Here is a 21686-nt window from a genome sequence, read left to right as displayed (position 1 = left end):
GCTTCTATTCCTTAGTGTTTCCCCTTATTTTTCCCATTACTTCCTATTCAATTTCTTCGGCTGCTTTTCTCTGAATTCAAGAGAATAATTAAGAATTTAGTATTATCTTTGACTCCTCTTTTCACTAAGGGGAGGAGGCTGGGGGCAATGAGAGCACATTTAGAAACACCACACTCTGTACCAGTATCTTGTGTTTTCTCTCCTTGGATATATAAAAGGTTTTATCATAAAATGGCGTAAGACTGCTTTTCTTGAATTGTTGTCTTGTTCTCCACCCCCATCCTTTTGGGACAGGGGAGGGTGGTTCATTTTGTTATGCACTAAGAAACAGTCTGGTATCCTGTTCCTTTCCCCATTTTTACTCAGAAGTTTCTATTACTTAATATTCCTAAAATATATTATCATTTCAGACGCATATTTTTGCAATTAGACTTAAAAATACAATATATAGAGTGGAGTAGAAGATAGTTGAACATTTAGGTCAAGCTGTTGTGCTGTATGTACAAGGTCTGTTTTTCAAAGCTTCAAAAACTGAATTTCAAAGATTGATTATACACATTAAACAAGATATATGTGGTACAATGCAAGAATGAGTTATTTTTAAAAGAAGCTCAGCCACTAAAATCAAGGACAGGGATGAACAGTCTTCTCCAAGTACACCAACATCCCATTATGAACCAGAGCAATGCTGTGATACAGTACAGAACAAGGCAACTTTAATAAAGGTAATGGGAATGAAAATAAAAATAAACAATTACGCTTAGTTGTCCCTATAGTCAGCTATATATTAACAGTTTTAAACTCATCATTTGGATTTAGTCTATTAATAAGCAATTTCTTGTTTTATATAATAACACTTTTAAAGGAATTCAGAGGGTTTTGTTGGTAACATGTGATGGTAGCTGGGGAGGGTGGTGGCAGGGCCATGGAAGACCTGGGTTACTGATGTATTTGCATGATTCAATAGCAAATTATCCACTTCAGGGAATATAGGGCATATTACTTGATATATTGACTTTTTCACTTTTGAATCAATTGACTTTGTATTGCACACCTATATTCTGTACTTAGAGAAAAGCTATGAATAAACACTCTGGAGAAATTGTTTGGTTTTCACACAAATAGTACTGTTCTACTTTCCTATATAGGGAAAGACCCACTTCTCTACTGTGTTTTTCTTTCCTGTGAGTCTCCTTCGCTCCTCACAAACACTTCACTTCTGGTTGCCAAATGTGTGGAGGTATTTCCCCACACCAAGCAATGCTCTCTGACACTAGTTGGGTGTTCTACAATTTAATTCATCTTGGACACTAACTACTTGTAGACATCAGACCATACAGGTTAAGATCCTCTATCCCAGGGATGCCTGAGTGGCTCAATTGGTTGTGCGTCTGCCTTTGGCTCGGGTCATGATCCCAGGGTCCTGGGATCGAGCCCCGCATCAGGCTCCCTGTTTAGCGGGGAGCCTGCTTCTCCCTCTGCCTGCTGCTTCCCCTGCTTGTGCTCTCTCTCTTGCTCGCTCTCTCTGTCAAATAAGTAAATAAAAATCTAAAAAAAAAGAAAAATCCTCTATCCCATAAGACTGCTGGCGCTCTCCCCCCGCAACACATGCTTCAGACGCCAGTGCTTTCTGACCAACTGGCTACAGATCAGAGGTTCCAGGAACCCCTCCTTGGGTTTGATTAATTTGCTAGAGTTATTCACAGAACTTAGGGAAACACATTTACCAGTTTATTAAAGGATATGATAAAGAATACAGATGAATAGCCAGATGAAGAGATACATAGGGTAAAGTTTGGGAGGTTCCAAGAGCAGAAGTTTCTGTCTCTGTGGAGTTGGGCTGCATCACCTTCCTGGTGAGGATGTGTTGACCCACCTGGGAGCTCTCTGAGCCCTGTACTATTGGGGTTTTGTGGAGGCTACTTCGTGTAAGCATGATCAATTATTAACTCCATTTCCAGCCCCTTTCCCTTCTCTGGAGGGGAGGGGGCTTGGACTGAAAATTCCAAGCATCTAGTCATAGCTTGGTCTTTCTGGTGACCAGCCCCCACCAAGGAGTCATCCAGGAGCCCACCTAGAGTCCCCTTACTAGAACAGAATATGCTCTTACTCCCTTTATCACTTATGAATTTACTAGGGTTTTAGGAGCCCTATGTCAAGGGACAGGGTCAAAAACAATTATTAGAACAAGAAATGCTCCTAGTGTTCTTATCACTTAAGAAATTACAAGGGTTTTAAGAGCTTTGTGCCAGTAAGTGGGGGCAGACACCAATATATATATTTTCTATTATCTCACAAGTACTAAAGACATATTTTCAAACACAGTTATAATAAAAAATGGAAGTGGCAATTAGTAAAATCAAATATAAAAATTTCAAAATATAACTCCTAAGGAAAATTATGTCATGGATACTATTAGATGTATATTTTTATATTAAACTTTATATGCTGAGGAATCCATATGCCACATTAAATTTAGTTCAGTGTTGTTCACTGAACCTAAAGACATCAAGCAAATGTGAATCTCTCTCTCTGTGATATATCACAAATGTGAAAAGCAGTGTCTTTTCCCCCATAATATCTAATCTGTGCTGCCTTTGGTCAGGACTTGAAAGCTGTGGAAGATGTCAATATTAAGCCATGGAAAGAAAGTCATTCTGTTATTTCACTGAAAAGACGTTTGATGATGCATTAGCAGAGAAGTGTGAACCTAACCTTTTTGAAAGAGTTCTTTATATTTGTAGGCAGTGTAATAAGTTTTTCAATGAATCATTTATGTCTTGAGTTTTTCTGAATATTTATCCAGAAAATATTTTGAAACTTTACAGTGTATAATTCCCAAATTTTATTTATACTAATGAAATCACTGATTGTATCTACTGATTTAAGATTTATTACATATAGAAAATGCTGCTTAGAATAATAAACAGTAATAATTACTTAAAAATTAGTGAACTCTAGTTTCTAGGTATCATGGCATTTAGAGAGATAACCCTAATAATTTTGAGTCCAAAATTTATAAATTATATATAGCTTATATTTATATATATGTTGTATAGTATATATGTATATATTTAGTCTTATAAGTAAAGAATAATAATGAAATAAGCCAGAGAGAGGGAAAGAATGATATCCTACTCAAGTTTTTATAATTTTGGTTTGCTTGGTTATTATATTGGATTGTAGATCTAAAAATTTCTAAGCATACATATTTTATCACTTCATTGAAATACTGAAGATAGAGTAATTATGGTACACTTCTATTAAAAATGGGTATTTTTCTCTATTTGAACTATTGTAATGAATGCTCCTAAACATCAATGACAGTTTGATTTGAGATCATGTATAAATAAACATTCAGGAGAGATTCACTGGTCATCAGTTTGAATTAAAATAAAATTCAACATCATTCTTTATAGGACCAATAATGATGAATACAGATAATATGTTTATTAAATCAGATACATAGATGGTCAAATTTGGAAATTTCCATATAGTGACATGGATTTCTACCATTTCTCATTAAAAAAAATCCCCCAAACACCACACCTTTATATGGTACTTTGCATTTTTCTTTTTTTTAAAAGAATTATTTATTTGCGGGGGGGGGGGGAGGGAGGAGCAGAGGGAGAGGGAGAGAGAGTCTTAAGCAGACTCCACGCCAAAGTGGGGCTCGATCTCACCACCTTGAGATCACGACCTGAGCCAAAACCAAGAGTCAGACGCTTAACCAACTGCACCACCCAGGAGCCCCAAGTACTTTGTATTTTTCAAACCACTTATATATATATTTTTCAAACCTTATGAACTTGAAAATAAAAATTGCATCTGTATTACTTGTCATCAAACTGAGTACAGAACAGGTTAATTGATCCACCCTGTGTTGCACAGTGAACTCGCAGCTGACTTGGGTTTGAGTCTACCTTTGGTTACCTACTGACATTTCAATCAGGACTGCCTATGGCAGCAGTCGGATGATCTCGTCATCCCTGGTGCCGCCTTCAAGGCATGTAATAAAAACTATTCTCTGAGCTTGCATTGAGTTCTCTATTGAGCACATATGTTTTTGCTGCAGCTTGAAAAATCCCTTTTCCTGGCTCTCCTTAGGTCTGCATTTGTACACAGCAGCAGCAAACCCAGCAGCAATCTTAGCGGCAGTGGCTCGGGGTTTGAAGACAGCTTAGGGCAACAGTGGCAACACAGGCAGTAACGTGTAGTTAGTGGTTAGAGCCTCGAGAACGTGGCTGGGGTGACCTCGCTGGTCAGTGAAAGAAAGGACGGCGGGCGGAGAGGAGCGAGGAGAACTGATACACTGGAGCGGCCGCCTGGCACACATAACGAATCACTAACACATGTTTATTACTCACTGCTGCGGAACGGCTTCTGGGCCAGTTTCTAAAATTTATTGAGAGCCTATTTTAATTTTGCCTAGGCTGCTAATTGTGCTTAACCAGGAAAGAAAATACAACTCATAATACAAGATTCTTGGAGGAAATGAATCCTCTTCATTTGGATGAAATGGATAAAAACGAAAACCAAAAAAACTGCATCTACTATTCGTCCCATTACTGTCTCTTTCCTGATTCCAAGATTTTTTATAGTCTAAATATTCTTTCCCAGGGTGGATATGTCTATCAAATGGATGCAATATTAATAACACCTATTAGACAAGAATATAGCACCCTAGGCATCTAATTCCCAAGACTCCTTACCAGGCAAGTTATGAGGGAGGAAGGATGAAAACATTTTCTGAAGAAGATATTCAGCACTTACTTCATGTTGCCATGCACCAAACAGAGTTTTAAGTCCATTAAATGTGGTAACTCTCTCCATCCTTACAACACATTTTTCATATCCTTGGTGTTATTACAAATAATATGATTCCATTTTACAGATACGGAAGCACAGAGATGTTAAGTAACTTGCCCAGACGGCAGAGCCAGGTAGTCGAGCTCCATAGTCATTTTTGTAATAACTGGATTATACTGTTCTTGAGACGGGCACGGCGGCAATTTCAATCCTTGAATGGGCTCATTTATTTGTTTTTGCTCCTACCTCTCCACCAGAAGCAAGTTTGCTGGTCCATTTCCTGATGTAATTACATCAGAAACAGAGTGTATCTCTGATTTATCTCTTCATAAATTTCAATCACAGAAAAGTTTAATTTCTCTTAACACAATTGTTCTCTTTCAAGAGAAGTTTAATAAATCACATCATTCTAGGTCAAGGGTTGGCAAACTATGGCCCATGGACCAAATTCTGCCATTGTTTGGTTTTCTGAGTAAAGGTTTTTGTTTTGTTTTGTTTTGCAACACAGCTACATTCATTCACAGCCACATACTGTCTACATAGCTGCTTTCGTGCTACACTAGCAGAGCTGAACAGCTGGGACAGAGCCTGCGTGGCCTGCAAAAATATTTACTCCCTGGCCACGGCAGAAAAAAATTGCCAACCCCTGTTCTGTTCCTGGTTGTTAAAGTAAACCCAGGGTTAAATTATCTTTGATTTAAGCTACACTTTGAGTAAACCCTTGAAATCTGCACTGTTTTGTTTTTGCTTACTTACTCACAGAATAATTTCCTAAAATAAGGTGTCAATACCTATTAATTTTTCATCACGACCATCCAAGTTGGGTAACTCAACAACAGAACTTTACAAACAATTCTAAAAAAGCTTACTCTATGCAAAGCACTGGTGAAGTACCCAGGAGGTGGGTGGAACAGAGATGCAAAACACAATTCCAGATTAGGAGGTGTTCCCTAGTTAGTGAAGAGACAGAAGCACAGCTTTCTAGTGTAATGCATCTCTTTACTCAGCCCCAGTTCTTAATTTATACTCCTATTATAAGACCTATCATAGTCAGCTTTCTCACAGATTTATGTACGTATTATCTCTCCCCTAAATGGAGAAATGGGTACAGATAATTTCTTATTCATCTTTGTATACAGCCACAGTGCCCAGCAGCGTGTGATGCACTTTCTAGGCACTCGGTTAAAATTTGTTGAATTTGACTTTCCTGTCATAAAAGAAAAGATACAATGAAAAGCAATCTTTGTGTATCTTATAAAAGCAATGTATGAATTCATCCATCCATGCTTTCAACTCCACTCCCTCCCATATCTGTCTGGAGCAAGCTCCACTGGGAGCTATTAAGAAGGGACAAAGATATTCAAAGAATTTTATGGTGCACACTGTAAAATTGATTAAAACTGAGCACAGTTTTTTTTTCTCTAAGAAAAGAAGATGTTTTTAAATATGCTGTCAGGAAATACTGTGGGATTTCATTGGCTTTGGCCTAAGAAGTATCTAATGAAGATATTGTGTATTCTACTGGGAATCATTTTATAGAGAAAGGCAGATGTTATGATTCTTTAGATTTCATTTGTTTTCTTCAGCAATATCAGAAATCTCTTCTTTTAGCCCTCCCTAAATGCACAAAAAAAGGAGGCCCCAGTGATCCTACTTGTTCTGTCAATTTCTACCTGGAATAAATACCTAAGACTAGTCCTTCTTTAGCTTTCTTTCTTAAACACAAATAATAAGTAATATGGAGATTGCTTCTGAATCTTGTTCTTTAACTGGAGTTGCTTATGTAATTTGCCTCCTGCAACTTGGTCAGATGTCTGCTTCTAATTCTCAAAGATCACATACTTCCAAAGGGCATGCTTATTTCTTTTCAAAGAAGCAGCACAGAATGGATTCAACTGCATAGTAATATATCCCATGACGAAACCTCCCAATTGATAGCGCTGGCCGAATAGAGCTCATTTTCTGAAAGTGCACCTAAAGAGTTTTGTGTGGTCTCATCCCTTCTCCCGTGACCTATCAGTAGCTTCTTTGACGGGGTTCCAGAATTCTGAATTGGTTCAGTGGCAGATTCAGAAAGCTTTCTTTTCATCTTGACTGCTGTTCTCAGAGCTGTCTCTCTCCCACAGAGAGTTCTTTTTTAAACTATCCTTTCTAAGGATTTCTACTGTAACCCCATAAGGATTCCAGTTTTATCTTCCTTTTGTTCCTTTTCAACATCAATTAGTTGGTGAGGCAAACTGAGAAAAGATAAATCTACAGTTCTGAACTAGGAATATAATTCAAAGCTGACATTGGCTTATCAACCTGGTATTTCTCTATCCTTTTCCCTTTAAAACTGGATGATATAAAACACAAGTGTTCAATAAATGTTTGTACAATGGAATTGAGTTTTTACTGAAATGTCCGGGAATGAAAATGACAAAACTAAAAAACAAACAAACCAAAAAACCAGACAAAAATCAACCCCTAGTCTCTAAAATGAAACATCTGTTTTAATTTCCTCACTATTCTTAATTGCTCCTACATGTAATATACTGATTTCAAAGGAAAGAAAATTAGCCCTTAAGTCAAGTTAAGGCACACCTTTTAAACTATGGGTGTTTAACTGAATCACAAAAATCTTTGTGTTCATCTGTTGTGAGGCTTTTAGGAGGGTGATAAATTCAAAGAGGACTGAAAGCAACAACCCCATGAAACATTCTGCTGAGGTACTCCCAAGAGTGTAGGATTAAATTACCACTTTACAAATGAACAAAAAGAATGCTTTACAGACAAAAATATTTTCTCCATTCACAGACTATGAAACTTCCTTGAGTGAACAGCTTCGGTGCATCCAATCCAATGTTGGGACAACAATTACATAAGACAAAGACAGAAACTGATAATCATTACAATGGCACTGTTTCTTTTACTAATAACTTCTAGTTTGATTTATTTCAGTAGGTCATTGGATGCAAAAGGCAAAAATAATCCTATGGCACTACCATCAGCTTGGGTTTATTAGTTTAAGTTAAAGTACCAACTTGGACAAGGATATATATATATATATATATATATATATATGCTTGGCATGTATTTTTATGGCTTTCAAAAAGAGCACATTGAGTGGAAGTATAGATATGAGCCAGGAGCATGAGCCCAGAGGATGAGAATTCCCAGAGGTTGGCTGCTTCTTTGGCGATGAGCTGTTTTTAGTTGGTAAAAACATACTTTCTACAAGGAAACACTTCCTTATTCTTATATAACTTAAAAAATTGCAAAGGCAGAAAATCACTTTGCTTTGTGACTTTAAATTATTATGTTTGTATCTTTTGTTCTGTGTTTTGTCTTGTTTCCTTTCCCCGGCAATGTACTATTACCTCCAAATTTCATGGTCATCCACCACAACTTAGGTTTTGTATATAAAACAAATTTTTCCTTTTTTTTTCCTTCTCTCTCTTTAAATATAAATAAATCAGACACTCTAAAGCCATCATTTAAACATGCATGCTTACACTACTGGGAAATAAACAGAAATAGAACTACACTCCTGGTCTAGTTCTGACATTAGTTTCTTTCTAAAATATAAATTTTCAGTTCTAATGTTCAAAACTTCTAATTACACTTAGTTTTCCAAAAATGCTTCTTTAAAGCATTTCATTCATAGCCGAATAATACAAAGATTTAAGTTTTTTTTTTTTTTTTTACAAAGTACAGAATGATGAATCAATTTTACAAAAATATTTCAAAGTAGAGGAGAAAAAATTTTCAAAATAATGAGCTGCCCTAGAGTGTGTAACCTATTCAAGTACTAAAGACATTATACCTCCAATATAGTGAACTGTTAAAACTAGTGTACATTCATTTCACAAGAAATTTTAAAACAATTGTCAGATTTGGAATACAGCATGTAATCTACTTTAGTGATGTTTAGGTATAGAAGAAAGAAGTCTATAAATTCTGGTTATAGGAATCCTTGTGAGGACATTGCATAATGTAGAGAACCCTGGATATAGAGACATTTCCTTAAACAAATACTGTTCATATTACTTTTTTTTTCAAGCCAACTAGGATAATGCTAACAGAGTGACAGGAATTTTCCCAATTATCAAATGAATCCCAGCTTTGGAATACCTTCTTCCAAGTTACCAAGTATTGAATTCAATTCATATTTAGTGATTTATATTACAAAAATATGCTCTGAAACATCTGCAGCATTTATGTTTTACTGCTACAGCCATATGCCATCCGACTCATATGCTTGCTGTATTCTTCCTTGCTGGTTCACAGCCTGTTTGCAAGTCATGTTCCATTGAATGACTCATAAATTAAAGAAACTTCTAAAGAAAACTAGAAAGAACTATTTCCTTTTGGTAATGCTTCATGTACTAAGCTAGAAAAGTTTTCCCATAATATTTAAATGAATAATTCATTGCTTCAGTAGGTTAATATTTGAGAAAGAAACCTGACATATAGGAAGTCAAACATTTAATACTTACTGTAGAGAATAGTTCCATTCAAAGTGTTTGTTTTTATAGTCAAGTAGATGGTAATAGTTCTGTTATGTTCCTTCTCTGGGACAAATTTCAACTCATCCAGGGTTGAAAAAAAAGGCAGTTCTAGATAGGAATTCCCGTTGAAAAAAGGAAAAAATACACGTGCATCTAAAAAAAAAAAAAAAAAAAAAAAAAAAGCCCTGTTAGTGTGCTCTGATGGCATTCTATTGCTAATCAAGTAGATAAGATTATAACATTTATAGTTAGCATTCATTTAAGAAGATAGCACTGATATTATATACATTAGACCCAATATTAAGAAATTTAGATATATAAGTACATTACATTTATAAAGTCATTGTCTCAAATAATCAACCACCAGAGGAAAAGACTCGAAGCAAGAATTTTAATTTTTGTTCAAGGATGGACAACAAAAAAATCTGTGTCCCTGCATGTGTGAAATAATAATTTTCATCAGACTCTTAAAATATTCTGATATGAATGGCTGTACAACAATTGTATATTTAAAATCAATGAATTTTATTTGATGTAATTACACCTCAATAAAAAAGTAAAAAAAGAATCTGTGACACAAAAAGATTAAAAAATTGTCACATAGCAAAGTTTTATTAGTGTATGTTAATATTTAGTGCTTTCCAATAGTTAGATATTTTATAAATGGTAGTACTATCATATGCAAAGTTAATTTTTTAGAGTTATCCTTTTAGAATTATTAATCTTTTAAATGATTAATCTCAAAATACTGAGGCATAAAAGAGAAGTATTTATTTTATTGTCATATGCCTATATTTAGATCTATAGACTTGGTACATTCACAAGTGTAACATGGCATGTGGAAATGTAACTTTATTTTCTGTCTTTTTCACAATAGGGGAAATATTCTTTGTCTCTGGATGAAAACTTGGCAGTTCCAATGAGTCCTATCTTCTTTCTAAGTTGCTAAAATAATGATGCAGAAACTAATATCCAGTCTAAGAAATTTATCAACACTTAAATCTTTCTTTAGAGATAGGACTTCGTCTACCCTCCTCCACCAGCCAAGACCTGCAGGGCATCTGACCTCTACTATCTTCCTTGAGGGGCAGAAGAAAGCTGATTTCTGTTCTTTTTCTTGTCTTACCTCTTCCCATTCATGCTAGCTGCTATTTGACCATTTCGGCTTTGAATGTGGAGGAGGCGTGAAGGAGGCAAGGCGGAGTGGAAAGGAGAGAGAAGTACACAGTAAAGAAGAGCTGTAAGAACTGGCGACTGATGCTGTTATAAGCAGGCTCTTGCGCTCTAGGAATAGCAGATGTGCTAGAAATGTCAGATAAAATACAACACACTCAGTTCAATTTCAATTTCAGATCAACAACAAATAGTTTTTTAGTATAACTATGTACCAAACCTTTCACGAAATATACTAGAAGAATTATTTATTTGAAATTCAAATTTAACTGAGTGTCTTATATTTTTAGTTCTTAAATCTGGCAACCCTCTGACCCATGAGCATTTGTGCATTCTTTAGAAATCCTTTCCCAACTATAATCCCTAGGATTTGTGCAATGGCCTGCCTTTGGCTTGTCACTTCTAACTTGGTCCCATATTGATATTTCACTTTAGCACAGACTCCTGCTGTTGACGACCACTTGCCCGTGTCAAAGTAAAAGTGGCACTGGACAAAGTTAACCAAAGACTTTACTCAGGGCTATTGCAATAAAGGAGAGAGGTCAGAATTCAGTCTTTGCTTAACAAAACAAAGAGTGCATTTTGTGTGTGTGTGTGTGGGTGTGTGTGTGTGTGTGGTTTGATAAATCCACAAAAAAATTTTCTGGAAGAAAACAGTCTTTATATAAGGGTTCACATATGAATTAAATTATTTGATCCATAATCAGGTTTTCTTATTCTGAGAAGTAGTGAACTCACCACCACCAACAAAAAATATAATTCAATTTACTAAAAAAAATGACTTCCATATTACTTTGCAGGAGCATATCTGTTGTATAATTCAGGCACACCCGCCTATTTACCAGCTCACACACTCCTTGAATCTTTTTTTCAGAGCTGACAGGTTTTACGAAAGTTATGACAGGAAACAACAATTACGAACAATAAACATTTGCTATCGAATTGCTTTCTAACCATATTAATTTTCATTATCATCATGTTTAGTGGCTATGTTTGAAAACAGAACTGCCCTGAATGTAGAAAACAAGACTAATTGGGGTTAGGTAGAGTGTTTTCCTGCTGCTTCCAAAGCCTCTTCAGGCAATGCTATTTGAACATACTCCAAATTTATTTTTCTTCCAATTACAAATGAAAAAAAAAACCAGGGTGTTTTACAGAAATATGTATTAAACATCTTACAAAATATGGCAGACAGTGGTTAATTGGTGACTTCTGATTACAACATAGACATCTGTAATGTTTAACTGTCTTAAAAGATCATATAGGGTGATCTATATTATATTAACTTTTATATGGTTAACAAAATTTAAAATCAGTTCTGACTCATGGGAAAACCAATAAATTAACTGAGAAGGAGGACCTTTTAAATCCCTAAGTTATGTTATATTAAAAAAATAAAACTCAAACTGTCAAAGGGAGGTGTGAGAACCTAGAGTACTGAGCACCTTATGTTAAAAATGTGGATGAATTTAGTATTTTTTACCAAATATATTTCTATAGTATGAATCAGGACCACAGTCAATTAGTAACAACAACACATTGAAATTTTATTCAGGAGAGCATCATGGAGTTCTTTATGATAAAGAAAACACAGAAGAGATTAATATCTTTACCCTGAACACAATGCAGCATCTGAGCAGCATCAATGTTATTCATTCTAAATAGAAATGGAATACCTTTGTCTATAGTATGAGTTATAATCCCCTCAGCCTTTCATAAAAGTCTTCTATGATCTAACCCCAGAAACTGACATACTAACATACAAGTAAAGCTACAAATGTGATGGGTCACAAATTATCCATATACAACTTTATTGTAATTCCTGCTACTAAAAGAAACATAACATTGTTTGCTATTCTTCCTTTATAATAGAAATAGACTTGATCTACTCAATAGAAATTAAAAAATACTATTTGAATGTTTCTGTTGAGTCTTTTATTATGTTCCCCAGAAAGAACATCATATAAATCCTATCACTAAGTTTATAAAGTGAAGATAAGACTGATGCCATGCAATTATCAATAAATATTTTGTTTTTAATTTAGAAATAATAATTACTTCTTTTATGGTTCTAATTTTGTTAAATTCTGTGATTAAAAGGAATATCACCAGTTAATAAGTCCATATTTCTCTCTTCCTAAAGGAGTCATTACTAAAAAATAATAGGGGAGAGGAGTAGGGGACTCTAATTTTGTCTGGTCCCTGGAATACAGATAGACAGTTATCAAATCATTCTGAACACCACAAAATCAATTAGAGATTTGTGAAAAGAAATGCTGCAATTCTACAGATAGAAAAGTGACCACTTTTTGGAAGGTAGGAGGTGTGGAGACTTGAATCCGGGGCAGTATATCAGAGGATACAGTGGAGGAGAGGGAGCCTGCTTAAGGAGGCTACTGCAAAGTATTATAAAGTGGAGTGCAAAATCAGAACTTTTAGAAGTCTCCTACAGTGGGGTATGTCTCTGGTTTAAAGGTGCGTGGGTGGCAAAGCAGGGTGGAATCCCAGATGGGATAGTGTGGTCTCAGGATCCTCGGCGTCACAAGAAGAACGCGGGTGCCTGAGTGCAGCAGAGTTCCCAGGCATAGGGGGGTGGGGAAGGCCTCTGAAACCAGCAAGTCCAGGTGCAGGCTTTCTGCTCTGTGCTGCCATAAACTGTGAACTGTTGCACCGTCAGGCGACCATCTCCTGGCAGGGGCCCAGCAAAAGGCAGAAACTGGGGAGACCCCCCTCCTTCCCCTGGGAGGAACATCATGGGTCTACGCAGTAGGAGTCCATAAGATTTGGAGTTCTGAAACTCAGTCACGTGCCTGAGATAAAAACACTCTATCACAGGCTGGGTGAACACAGAGTTTGGACAGAAACCAGGGAGACAAGAGTGACTGCTTTTCTGTAAGGGCTCACTGAAGAGTAGGGGGCACAAACTTTAAGCTCTGGGGGTAGGGAGCAGGGTGCTGCCATATTCATCCTGCCCATAAGTGCTGAAAGCCTTCAGGGAGCAAAACAGCATCATGTAGTGGAATCTGGAGCCACTTACACTGATCCCAGTCCCCTGGCAAGGGAGGTGCATTTCCACAAGGGCAAGGGCACCTGAGAATCAGTGCAAGAGGCCTGTCCCCCAAAGGACCAGCAGGAACCACCAGCTAGCACCAAGTTCACTGATCATAGAGAACTGCAAGCTTCAGCTCTTGGGGAAAACAGTACATAGCGTTCGTGTTTTTTTTTTTAATTCTTTGGTCTTTCAGTATTATTTTTCAAACTATTTTCTTATTTTTTCAATTCTTTTTTTATATACACATATATATAAAAATACATAATTTTTGGTTTACTTTCATTGTATTGTATTTTTGTATATATATAAGTTTTTCTTTCTTTCCCATTTTGGGATCTAGTTTCTTTGAACAAGCAGACCAAAATACACCCAGGATCTAGTATTTTGCTTTGTTCTGTTTTGTTTCTTGTTGATTTTTTCTTATTTTTTTTTCTGTTGTTGTTATTATTGTCTTTTTCTTTCTTCTAATCTTTTCTGGACAAAATGATGAGATGGAGAAATTCACCCCAAAAGAAAGAACAGGAAGTAGTACTTACTGCCACAGATTTAATCAATACAGATATAAGTAATGTCTGAATTAGAATTTAAAACAATGATTATAAAGATACTAGTTGGGCTTGAAAAAAGCATAGAAGACACTAGAGTATCCCTAACTGTAGAAATTAAAGAACTAAAAGCCAGTCAGGCTGAAATTAAAAATGCTATTATCAAGATGCAGTCCTAAATAGAGGCTCTAAAAGTGAGGATAAATGAGATAGATGAGACAGTCAGTGATTTAGAAGATAAAATGATGGCAAATAAGGAAGCTGAAAAGAAGACAGAAGACAACTCTGGATCCTAAAGGGAGACTTAGAGTACTCAGTGATTCAATAAAGTGAAATATCCAGATAATAAGGGGTCCCAGAAGATGAAGAGAGGGAGAGAGGGGCAGAAGGTTTATTTGAACAAATTCTAGCTGAGAACTTTCCTAATCTGGGGAAGGAAACAGGCATTAAAGTCCAGGAGGCCCAGAGAACCTCTCTCAAAATCAATAAAAATAGGTCAACACCTTGACATATAATAGTGAAGCTTGAAAATTTCAAAGATAAAGAGAAAATCCTGAAAGTAGCCCAGGAGAAGAGGTTCTTAATCTACAAGGGTAGACACATAAGGTGGGCAGCCACAGAGACCTGGCAGGCCAGAAAGGACTGGCATGATGTATTTCAAGTGCTAAATGGGAAAAATGTGCAGCCAAGAATACATTATCCAGCAAGGCTGTCATTCAGAATAGAGGGAGAGATAAAGAGTTTCCAGGACAAACAAAAACTAAAGCAATTTAACTTCTTTCTTAATTCTTTTCTCAGCCGTATCTAATCTATTTAATTCATGTATTATATTTTCAGTGATTATATATTTCATTTCATTGTTTGGCATTTTGTGATAGTCTCTTTTTGTCTTGTTTATTTTTAAATTCCCTTAAATTTTTTTATCACTGAAGTATAGTTGACATTACAGCTAATTCTTTCTTAAAAATTTTTCTTATTTAAGTATATATAATACTATATTAGTTTCAGGTGCACAACATAGTGATTTTACAGTTCTGTACATTATGTAATACCACAATAAGTGTAGTTACCATCTGTTACCATACAAAGTTATTACAGTATTATTGACTATATTCCCTATGCTATACTTTTCACTCCTGTGACTTATTTATTTTGTAACTGGAAGTCAGTACCTCTTAATTTAATTCCCTCTTGTATTTTCTTCAGCATTTTAAATAGGGTAATTTTATTTCTGTATTTAATGAATCTAATATCCAAAATCCTTGGGGTTATAATGCTGCTGTTTATTTATTTATTTATTTTTGCAGCTTTTTCTTGAGGTAGTCTTGTTTTAGCTGGTATTCTTTTTTATTATGCAGTTATTTTTTATTAATATTTATTGGTGAGAATCTATAGAGACCTAATTTATGGAATTTGGATTTGCAAAAGTGGATTTGCTTTTGCTTCTTCCAAATATCCTGAGGCTTTCAAATTGAGATTGTTTTATATTAATTTCTACATTGGAATTTCTTCAACCAAATTTGCAGTATAAATCAGAACTGAGGCCAGCAGGGCTGTTGAAGATTCCTGGGGAGGGTGTTACTTATACACCTGTAGCAAGGGTGGCTGAACACCAATTTTTCTTGTCTTTCTTTGCTTGTCGGTTCTTTTTTACCCCCACCTTTCCACTGAGTCTGAAGTCCCTTAGAGGTCTAAACTTTATGAAGAGTTTTCAGTTTTAACTCTTGATTTTACCTAGACACAGAGATCTTTTCTTTGCATTTCACATTACCCTTAAAGCCCTTATCTCTTAGTACCTGAAACCAGCAAATGCTGTGCTTTTACTATTTGTTACACATTTTTTGTAGCTCCCTTTCTGGTTTTTGGCCCTTAGTGTTTTCTTTATTTTCGAACTCTGGGAATGATCGTAAAAAGTCACTTATGCATTTAAGAGAATGCTCATTTTATTTTGTCAAACATCTTAATTGATTTTTAGTAGGACTAAGTATCAGAATATCTCATATGCCTACTATTGCTACATATAGAAGCACAGTGTCATCATCTTTGCTACCAAGTAGATTATATGAAACCTCAGGAATAGTACCATCTCACTCAATTAGACTTGCTTAGAGACAACACTAAAATTTCCTTGGGAGCACAGGGAAATCAAAAGCCTATTAATTTATAGAATATATACAGATTTCTTCTCTAGTATTTCTCACGTATATATATTCATGAATGCATGCCCACATATAAAAGCAAAAGCAAAATAAACAGAACAAAACAGAAACCACAAGTTAGACAAGAAAAAAAAAAGATATTTTGTATTATCTGTTATACCTTTTATCTCCAAGAATATGAAAAACATACAATTTGTAGATAATTTTAGAGTTAAATATGTAGTATAATATTATTCTCTATGTTTTATAAATAATGACTGTTTAAATTGAATATTAAATTCCTAAGGATTTCAAAAGTGTGGATAGAGTATGTAGAGATTTGCTAGAAAAACCTTGGAAGCAAACTGCAAATTATTGAAAATGAAGTAGCTATCATTTCAAGGGTGAATGAAAGTCAACCTTTCCTACTATTAAAATGATGAATTTGATAGTAACACCGCTAATTCATAGAAATATCTTAAATTACAATTTAAGACACTCTTTCTATATGTCAAAACCAAGGTAACTGACCTGCCAATCAGAAGGTATTAGTTATATCAAATACTTCTTTAATTTCTTCATTAAAAATAGCCATTGCCTGTGATAAACCACAGTTTCATGAAGAATATACGTTTCATATATACTTACTACATCAAGTACTAATATAAGCATGGATTTAACATGTTTTATTTTTAGAATCTAAAGTTGTGCAAAAGGATTTTTAAAATGTTATAAAAATTCCTGCATATTTGAATCACATTATTAGGGTTATCATAAGGATTACTTTGGGGACTGCAAAAACTAAATCACCAAATTGAAGTAATATTAATTTAATGTTATAATTTGATATTGATTAAAATGAATTCATGTAATTAGAGATAAGTTCTCGTTTTTAGTCCTCAACATAACACCTCTCAGAAATAAAAATCTCTTTTCTTGCATAGATTTCAAATATCCATAGTGATTTTTTTAATCCTACAATTTATTAGGTTAGTAGAGGACAGTGCATTCACACATAATTTAAAAATCCCTGTCTAACAGACAAAATTTGAAATATGGTATAGGAAAGAGGGAAATGGTAGTCAGAGAAAAAAAGTGACCTAGTTGATGCCATGGCAACAGAAATACTTTGAAGCCTGGATGGTGACAGAGCACAGTGGTTTAGATCAATCTCCTGGAAGCAGAATACACTGAAAGATGGTGGTCAAGGAAGAAAACTCTTTCCTGTCCTATGCAAAATTGTAAACTAGGTGAATAATTTGTCAGTAAACAAAAACACAAGGCTATAACCTAACATGAATATTATATTATTATTAAAAATCATGCAGTAAACCCTTTAAAGCCCTTAATTGGGATAAGGAAATTTAAACATGTGTTCATTTAAAAAATATTTCAAATCAACTTTGCTCAAGGCACAGGGAGCTTTCAAGATGCATCAGATGTTGATCCTTAATTCAATGAATTTCCACTCTGGGAAAATTAGTCAACTAATTGATTATTTCATTCAGCAAATAATGAGCTTATTAGATCACCAGAGAGAGGTAAGAGCAAGAGAAAGGGGAACAATGGAAGAGTCTGCTAAGTATACAGAGAAAAGTCTAGAGTTCAGACTGTGCCAAGAGCACAGACTGTGTGAAGGGGAGTAAGAGAAAACAGGCTTAGAGAGGTAGGAGGAAGATTATTAGAGGGCTGGCACGCCAGAATAAAGAGACTGAACTCTGTTCTGTAGCCAGAGACATTAAACGTTTATGAGCAGAGAAGGAGCAAAATTAGACTGTCTTTCAAGAATACTAAGCTCCCAGCAATGTACAGAGAGCTTGAATTAAGAAGAGTAAAAAGTTGTGAATTCAGATTAAAAAGCTGTAAGAACAGTTCAGGTGGTGAGAGTCAGAATCAAATTAAGGATGCTGGCAACAGCAAAAGAGAGGAGGGAATAGATGGGAAGGACATTCTGAATTAGGAGGAACAGGACTTGACAATGAGTAGACTGTGGGTTAAGGTGAAATGAGAGCTTGATGTTTTTAAGTCTGAGTGACCTGGGTAATGGATGCAAGGAGGAAACGCTGGAGGATGAGGAGTTTAATAGTGGGAGGTTGATAAAGCCAGTCTGAGCTGGTAGTGTAAATGGAATATCTATGTCGAAGTAACCAGCAGCTGACTGAAGTCACGTATGTGTGCCCCCATACACGTACATACATGCATGTGCAATAATACAGAGAAGAAAATAAGACACCATTCTAATTTTCTGCTTTAGTAATTAATTAAAACCTTTCCTCAGGTTGTAGGTACATTGTAAATGGGGATGAACTGAATTTAGTGATAACCAGTTGACTCTGTTAAACCTTTTGGGGATCTCTTAATATGGTATGCAGATTCAAAGCCTCTGGTTTTTACAAGAGCTTAGTAGCCAGCCATCAATTTCTACTCTTTCAAAAAATGGTGATATGTCTCCAAGAAACTGCAGACGTTCTGGGTAAAACTCAGTCACCTCTCTTCCACAAAGTTGTGTTTTTTTTTTTCTTTAAAGAAAAGTACTATAGTTTCTAAATGGTTGTTAGTTCATAACACTTCCACTAGTCTCATTCTGTTTTAACATTGTCACACAGGGGCACCTGGGTGGCTCAGTCAATTAAGCATCCGACTCTTGCTTTTGGCTCAGGTCATGATCTTAGGGTCCTGGGATCAAGCCCTGAGAAGGGCTCCACACTCAGTGAGGAGTCTCCTTGAGATCTTCTCTCTTCCTCTCCCTCTGCTCCTCTCAGAAAGCTCTCACGCTGTCTCTCTCTCAAATAAATAAATAAATCTTTAAACAAAAACAAAAAACCAAAACACTGTCACACTGATTAGTTTTGGTAGTCATGGCCATCAACAGTTCATTTTTTTTTAAGTCATTCTATGTATAAGCTGTATATATTGCCCATTATTCATTTTATAGGCTTAGATAGAAAAATATGATAAACATCTATATTCAGTTCACCAATACAGATAATTTGATATATCTGAGACAGACAGTAAATGGACTGGGGGGGGGGCTTGGGGGGAGTAGAGAAAGAGGAAAAGAGAAGAAGAGGGAAGGGGAAAGGAAGAGAAGGGAAAGGGGTAGGGAGGGGAGGTGAGGAGAGGGAGAATATGAAGAATCAGAATCCCCATTTAATACTGGCTAGCTTTTATTTTTATTTTTTTAATATCATTTATTTTTTTTAAGATTTTATTTATTTGAGAGAGAGAGAATGAGAGACAGATAGCAAGAGAGGGAAGAGGGTCAGAGGGAGAAGCAGACCCCCCGAGCAGGGAGCCTGATGTGGGACTCGATCCCGGGACTCCAGGATCATGACCTGAGCCAAAGGCAGTCGCTTAACCAACTGAGCCACCCAGGCGCCCCTGGCTAGCTTTTATTGAGAACTACTACATTCCAGGCAATGGTCTCCAAAGTACCACTATTGTCTCTGTTTTTTTTTTTTTTTTTTTTTTAAGAGAAGACAGCAGAGACCGTTAAGTCTCTTTAAAAGGAAAACAATTTTCTGAATGTTGCATAGTTAGAAATATCTGCCTTTGAGAACTGACTCTGCTGCTTAATAATTCTAAAACTGAGTCTTTTAAACATACTGCCTGACTCTCAAAAGGTTATGGAAAACTGATTGCTACACAGAGGTTCTATCCTTGACTGCCATGTTTCCCATTTTCCACCTGATTTCTTTTCCTTACTAACTCTAGCCTGGAAGACCCTGTCCCTTGAACCTCATCATCCCTATGCCATTCCTTCCATGCTATTCTAACAATAATAATGTCTAACATGTTTTTAACTCTCATTAATGTGAGAACTGTGCTTAGAACTATTTTTACATGGATAATCTATTTTAGTCCTCAATAAAACCCTATAATCATCCCTTTTTACAAATGAGGAATCAGTGACTTGGAGAGGTTAAGTAACTTGCACAAGGTCACACAAGTAGAAAATGTCACCCTAGATCCTGTTAAGTTCAGAGGCCTTCTTCTTAATCTCTAAAACATACAGGATAGATGTTACTACCATAGCATTCAGCAAAGCCTTTACACTGGCCCTTTTACATATGTGGTTAATAAACTGTTTTTGTACTTTCCCCATTTTGAACACACAGCTGCTATCTCCATAAACATTGCCCATTAGCTTGGCATTATTACATCTTTCTTCTTCAACTTTAAGCCTGTGACACATTTTTACTAATATATCAGAGGCATAAAGTATTTTGTTTTCTCCTGACCCTAATACTACCTGGCACTTAATTACTCTGAGTCTCTCACTTTGTTCAACCCTCCTTTACTCTTCATTATTCAATCCTTGTCCCATTCATTGGCCTCTCCTATCATTACTTTCACTTCTTCAATAACTTGTAAAGGCATTTTCAAGAATTAGATATCTACATAATATGAAAATAATTTTTAGTCTACTATAGTCATTATGAGATCACTAATGCAATATCAATTATACAATTAGGAAGTTACCTGAAGCACTGAAAATAATCACAAATTTTGAAAAAATTAAAGAAGAAATTACCACATACAGTAAAGAATGATGACAGTAAGTACATGAGCATACTATTTCACTTGTTGAAATACCTCAAATGCAGTAAGAACTTGGACAAATGAAGGTCAAAATCTAAAGATAAGCCTAAAAAGGTTCAGTAGTTTAGTTCAATAAGCTCAAAAGTGGAGAGAAGTGCATTAGAAAGTCCATGAATTGCTGCCACTTATGTTCCTGGTCTTTTTATCTGTGGCCAATATGACAGCACAGACTCATTCCCCTGAACTGCTTTGATTCTGGCTAACAACTATGAGTAGAAAAACACTTGAATATACGGGAAATTGTTGGGTTCAAGTGTGGGGCAAGCAATTGGTATGAAAATAAGAGAAAGTTTAAAAGTTCATATTGTAAACCAATTTTCCCTCTCCTATTAAAAACTAGTGGGATAGAAAACTGCTTCCAAAGAAACCTCTTTGAAATCACAGCTAGAGATTGCAAACATACTGTTTAGCTGGTAGGCTCACTTTGTCTTCTTTCTATAGCTGGATATAGACTTCTGTTGGATTAAAGATAAAAATACATCATAAAGTGCTACACAGTATGAACCTGGTGATTAATAGTATTTTGTACACACAGAATCTCAAGAATCTTTTTTAAAAAAATAAGCATGGAAGAAATATAAAGGCTTTCTCACTCCCTTCTTTTTCTACACTTCACCTCACATCAATAATACAGACAATGGGGATAAAGAATGAAGTAGAATATTAAATATCTATATATACATATATATTTAATATTTAGTACTTAGACATACTCTTAGACTCCTCCACATTGAGGTTTGATGACTGTCAGACTTCTTCTATCAGGCACTGGGTGAATGGTATGTGCTATGTATAATAACCAGTGGTGGGTGACTCTGTGTGTGTGTGTGTAGATCAGGAATTCGGCCTTGAACATAGGATTTTTGCTACCTAAAGA

The 21686-nt window shown here is 35.6% G+C and overlaps 1 protein-coding gene across 2 annotated transcripts in view; it reads right to left on the bottom strand.

Annotated features, from left to right (window-relative positions):
- Positions 1–21686, bottom strand: part of EYS (EGF-like photoreceptor maintenance factor) — a 1566128-nt gene that overhangs the window by 293082 nt on the left and 1251360 nt on the right. For both annotated transcript variants that reach the window (XM_078055169.1, XM_078055170.1), the window contains exon 30: positions 9284–9452. In XM_078055169.1, coding sequence (XP_077911295.1) covers positions 9284–9452 — 169 coding nt within the window. The remainder of the gene's footprint in view (positions 1–9283; positions 9453–21686) is intronic.

Source organism: Halichoerus grypus, chromosome 9, assembly GCF_964656455.1.
Source record: "Halichoerus grypus chromosome 9, mHalGry1.hap1.1, whole genome shotgun sequence".
NCBI lineage: Eukaryota > Metazoa > Chordata > Mammalia > Carnivora > Phocidae > Halichoerus > Halichoerus grypus.
This window is presented reverse-complemented; position numbering and strand designations above follow the sequence as displayed.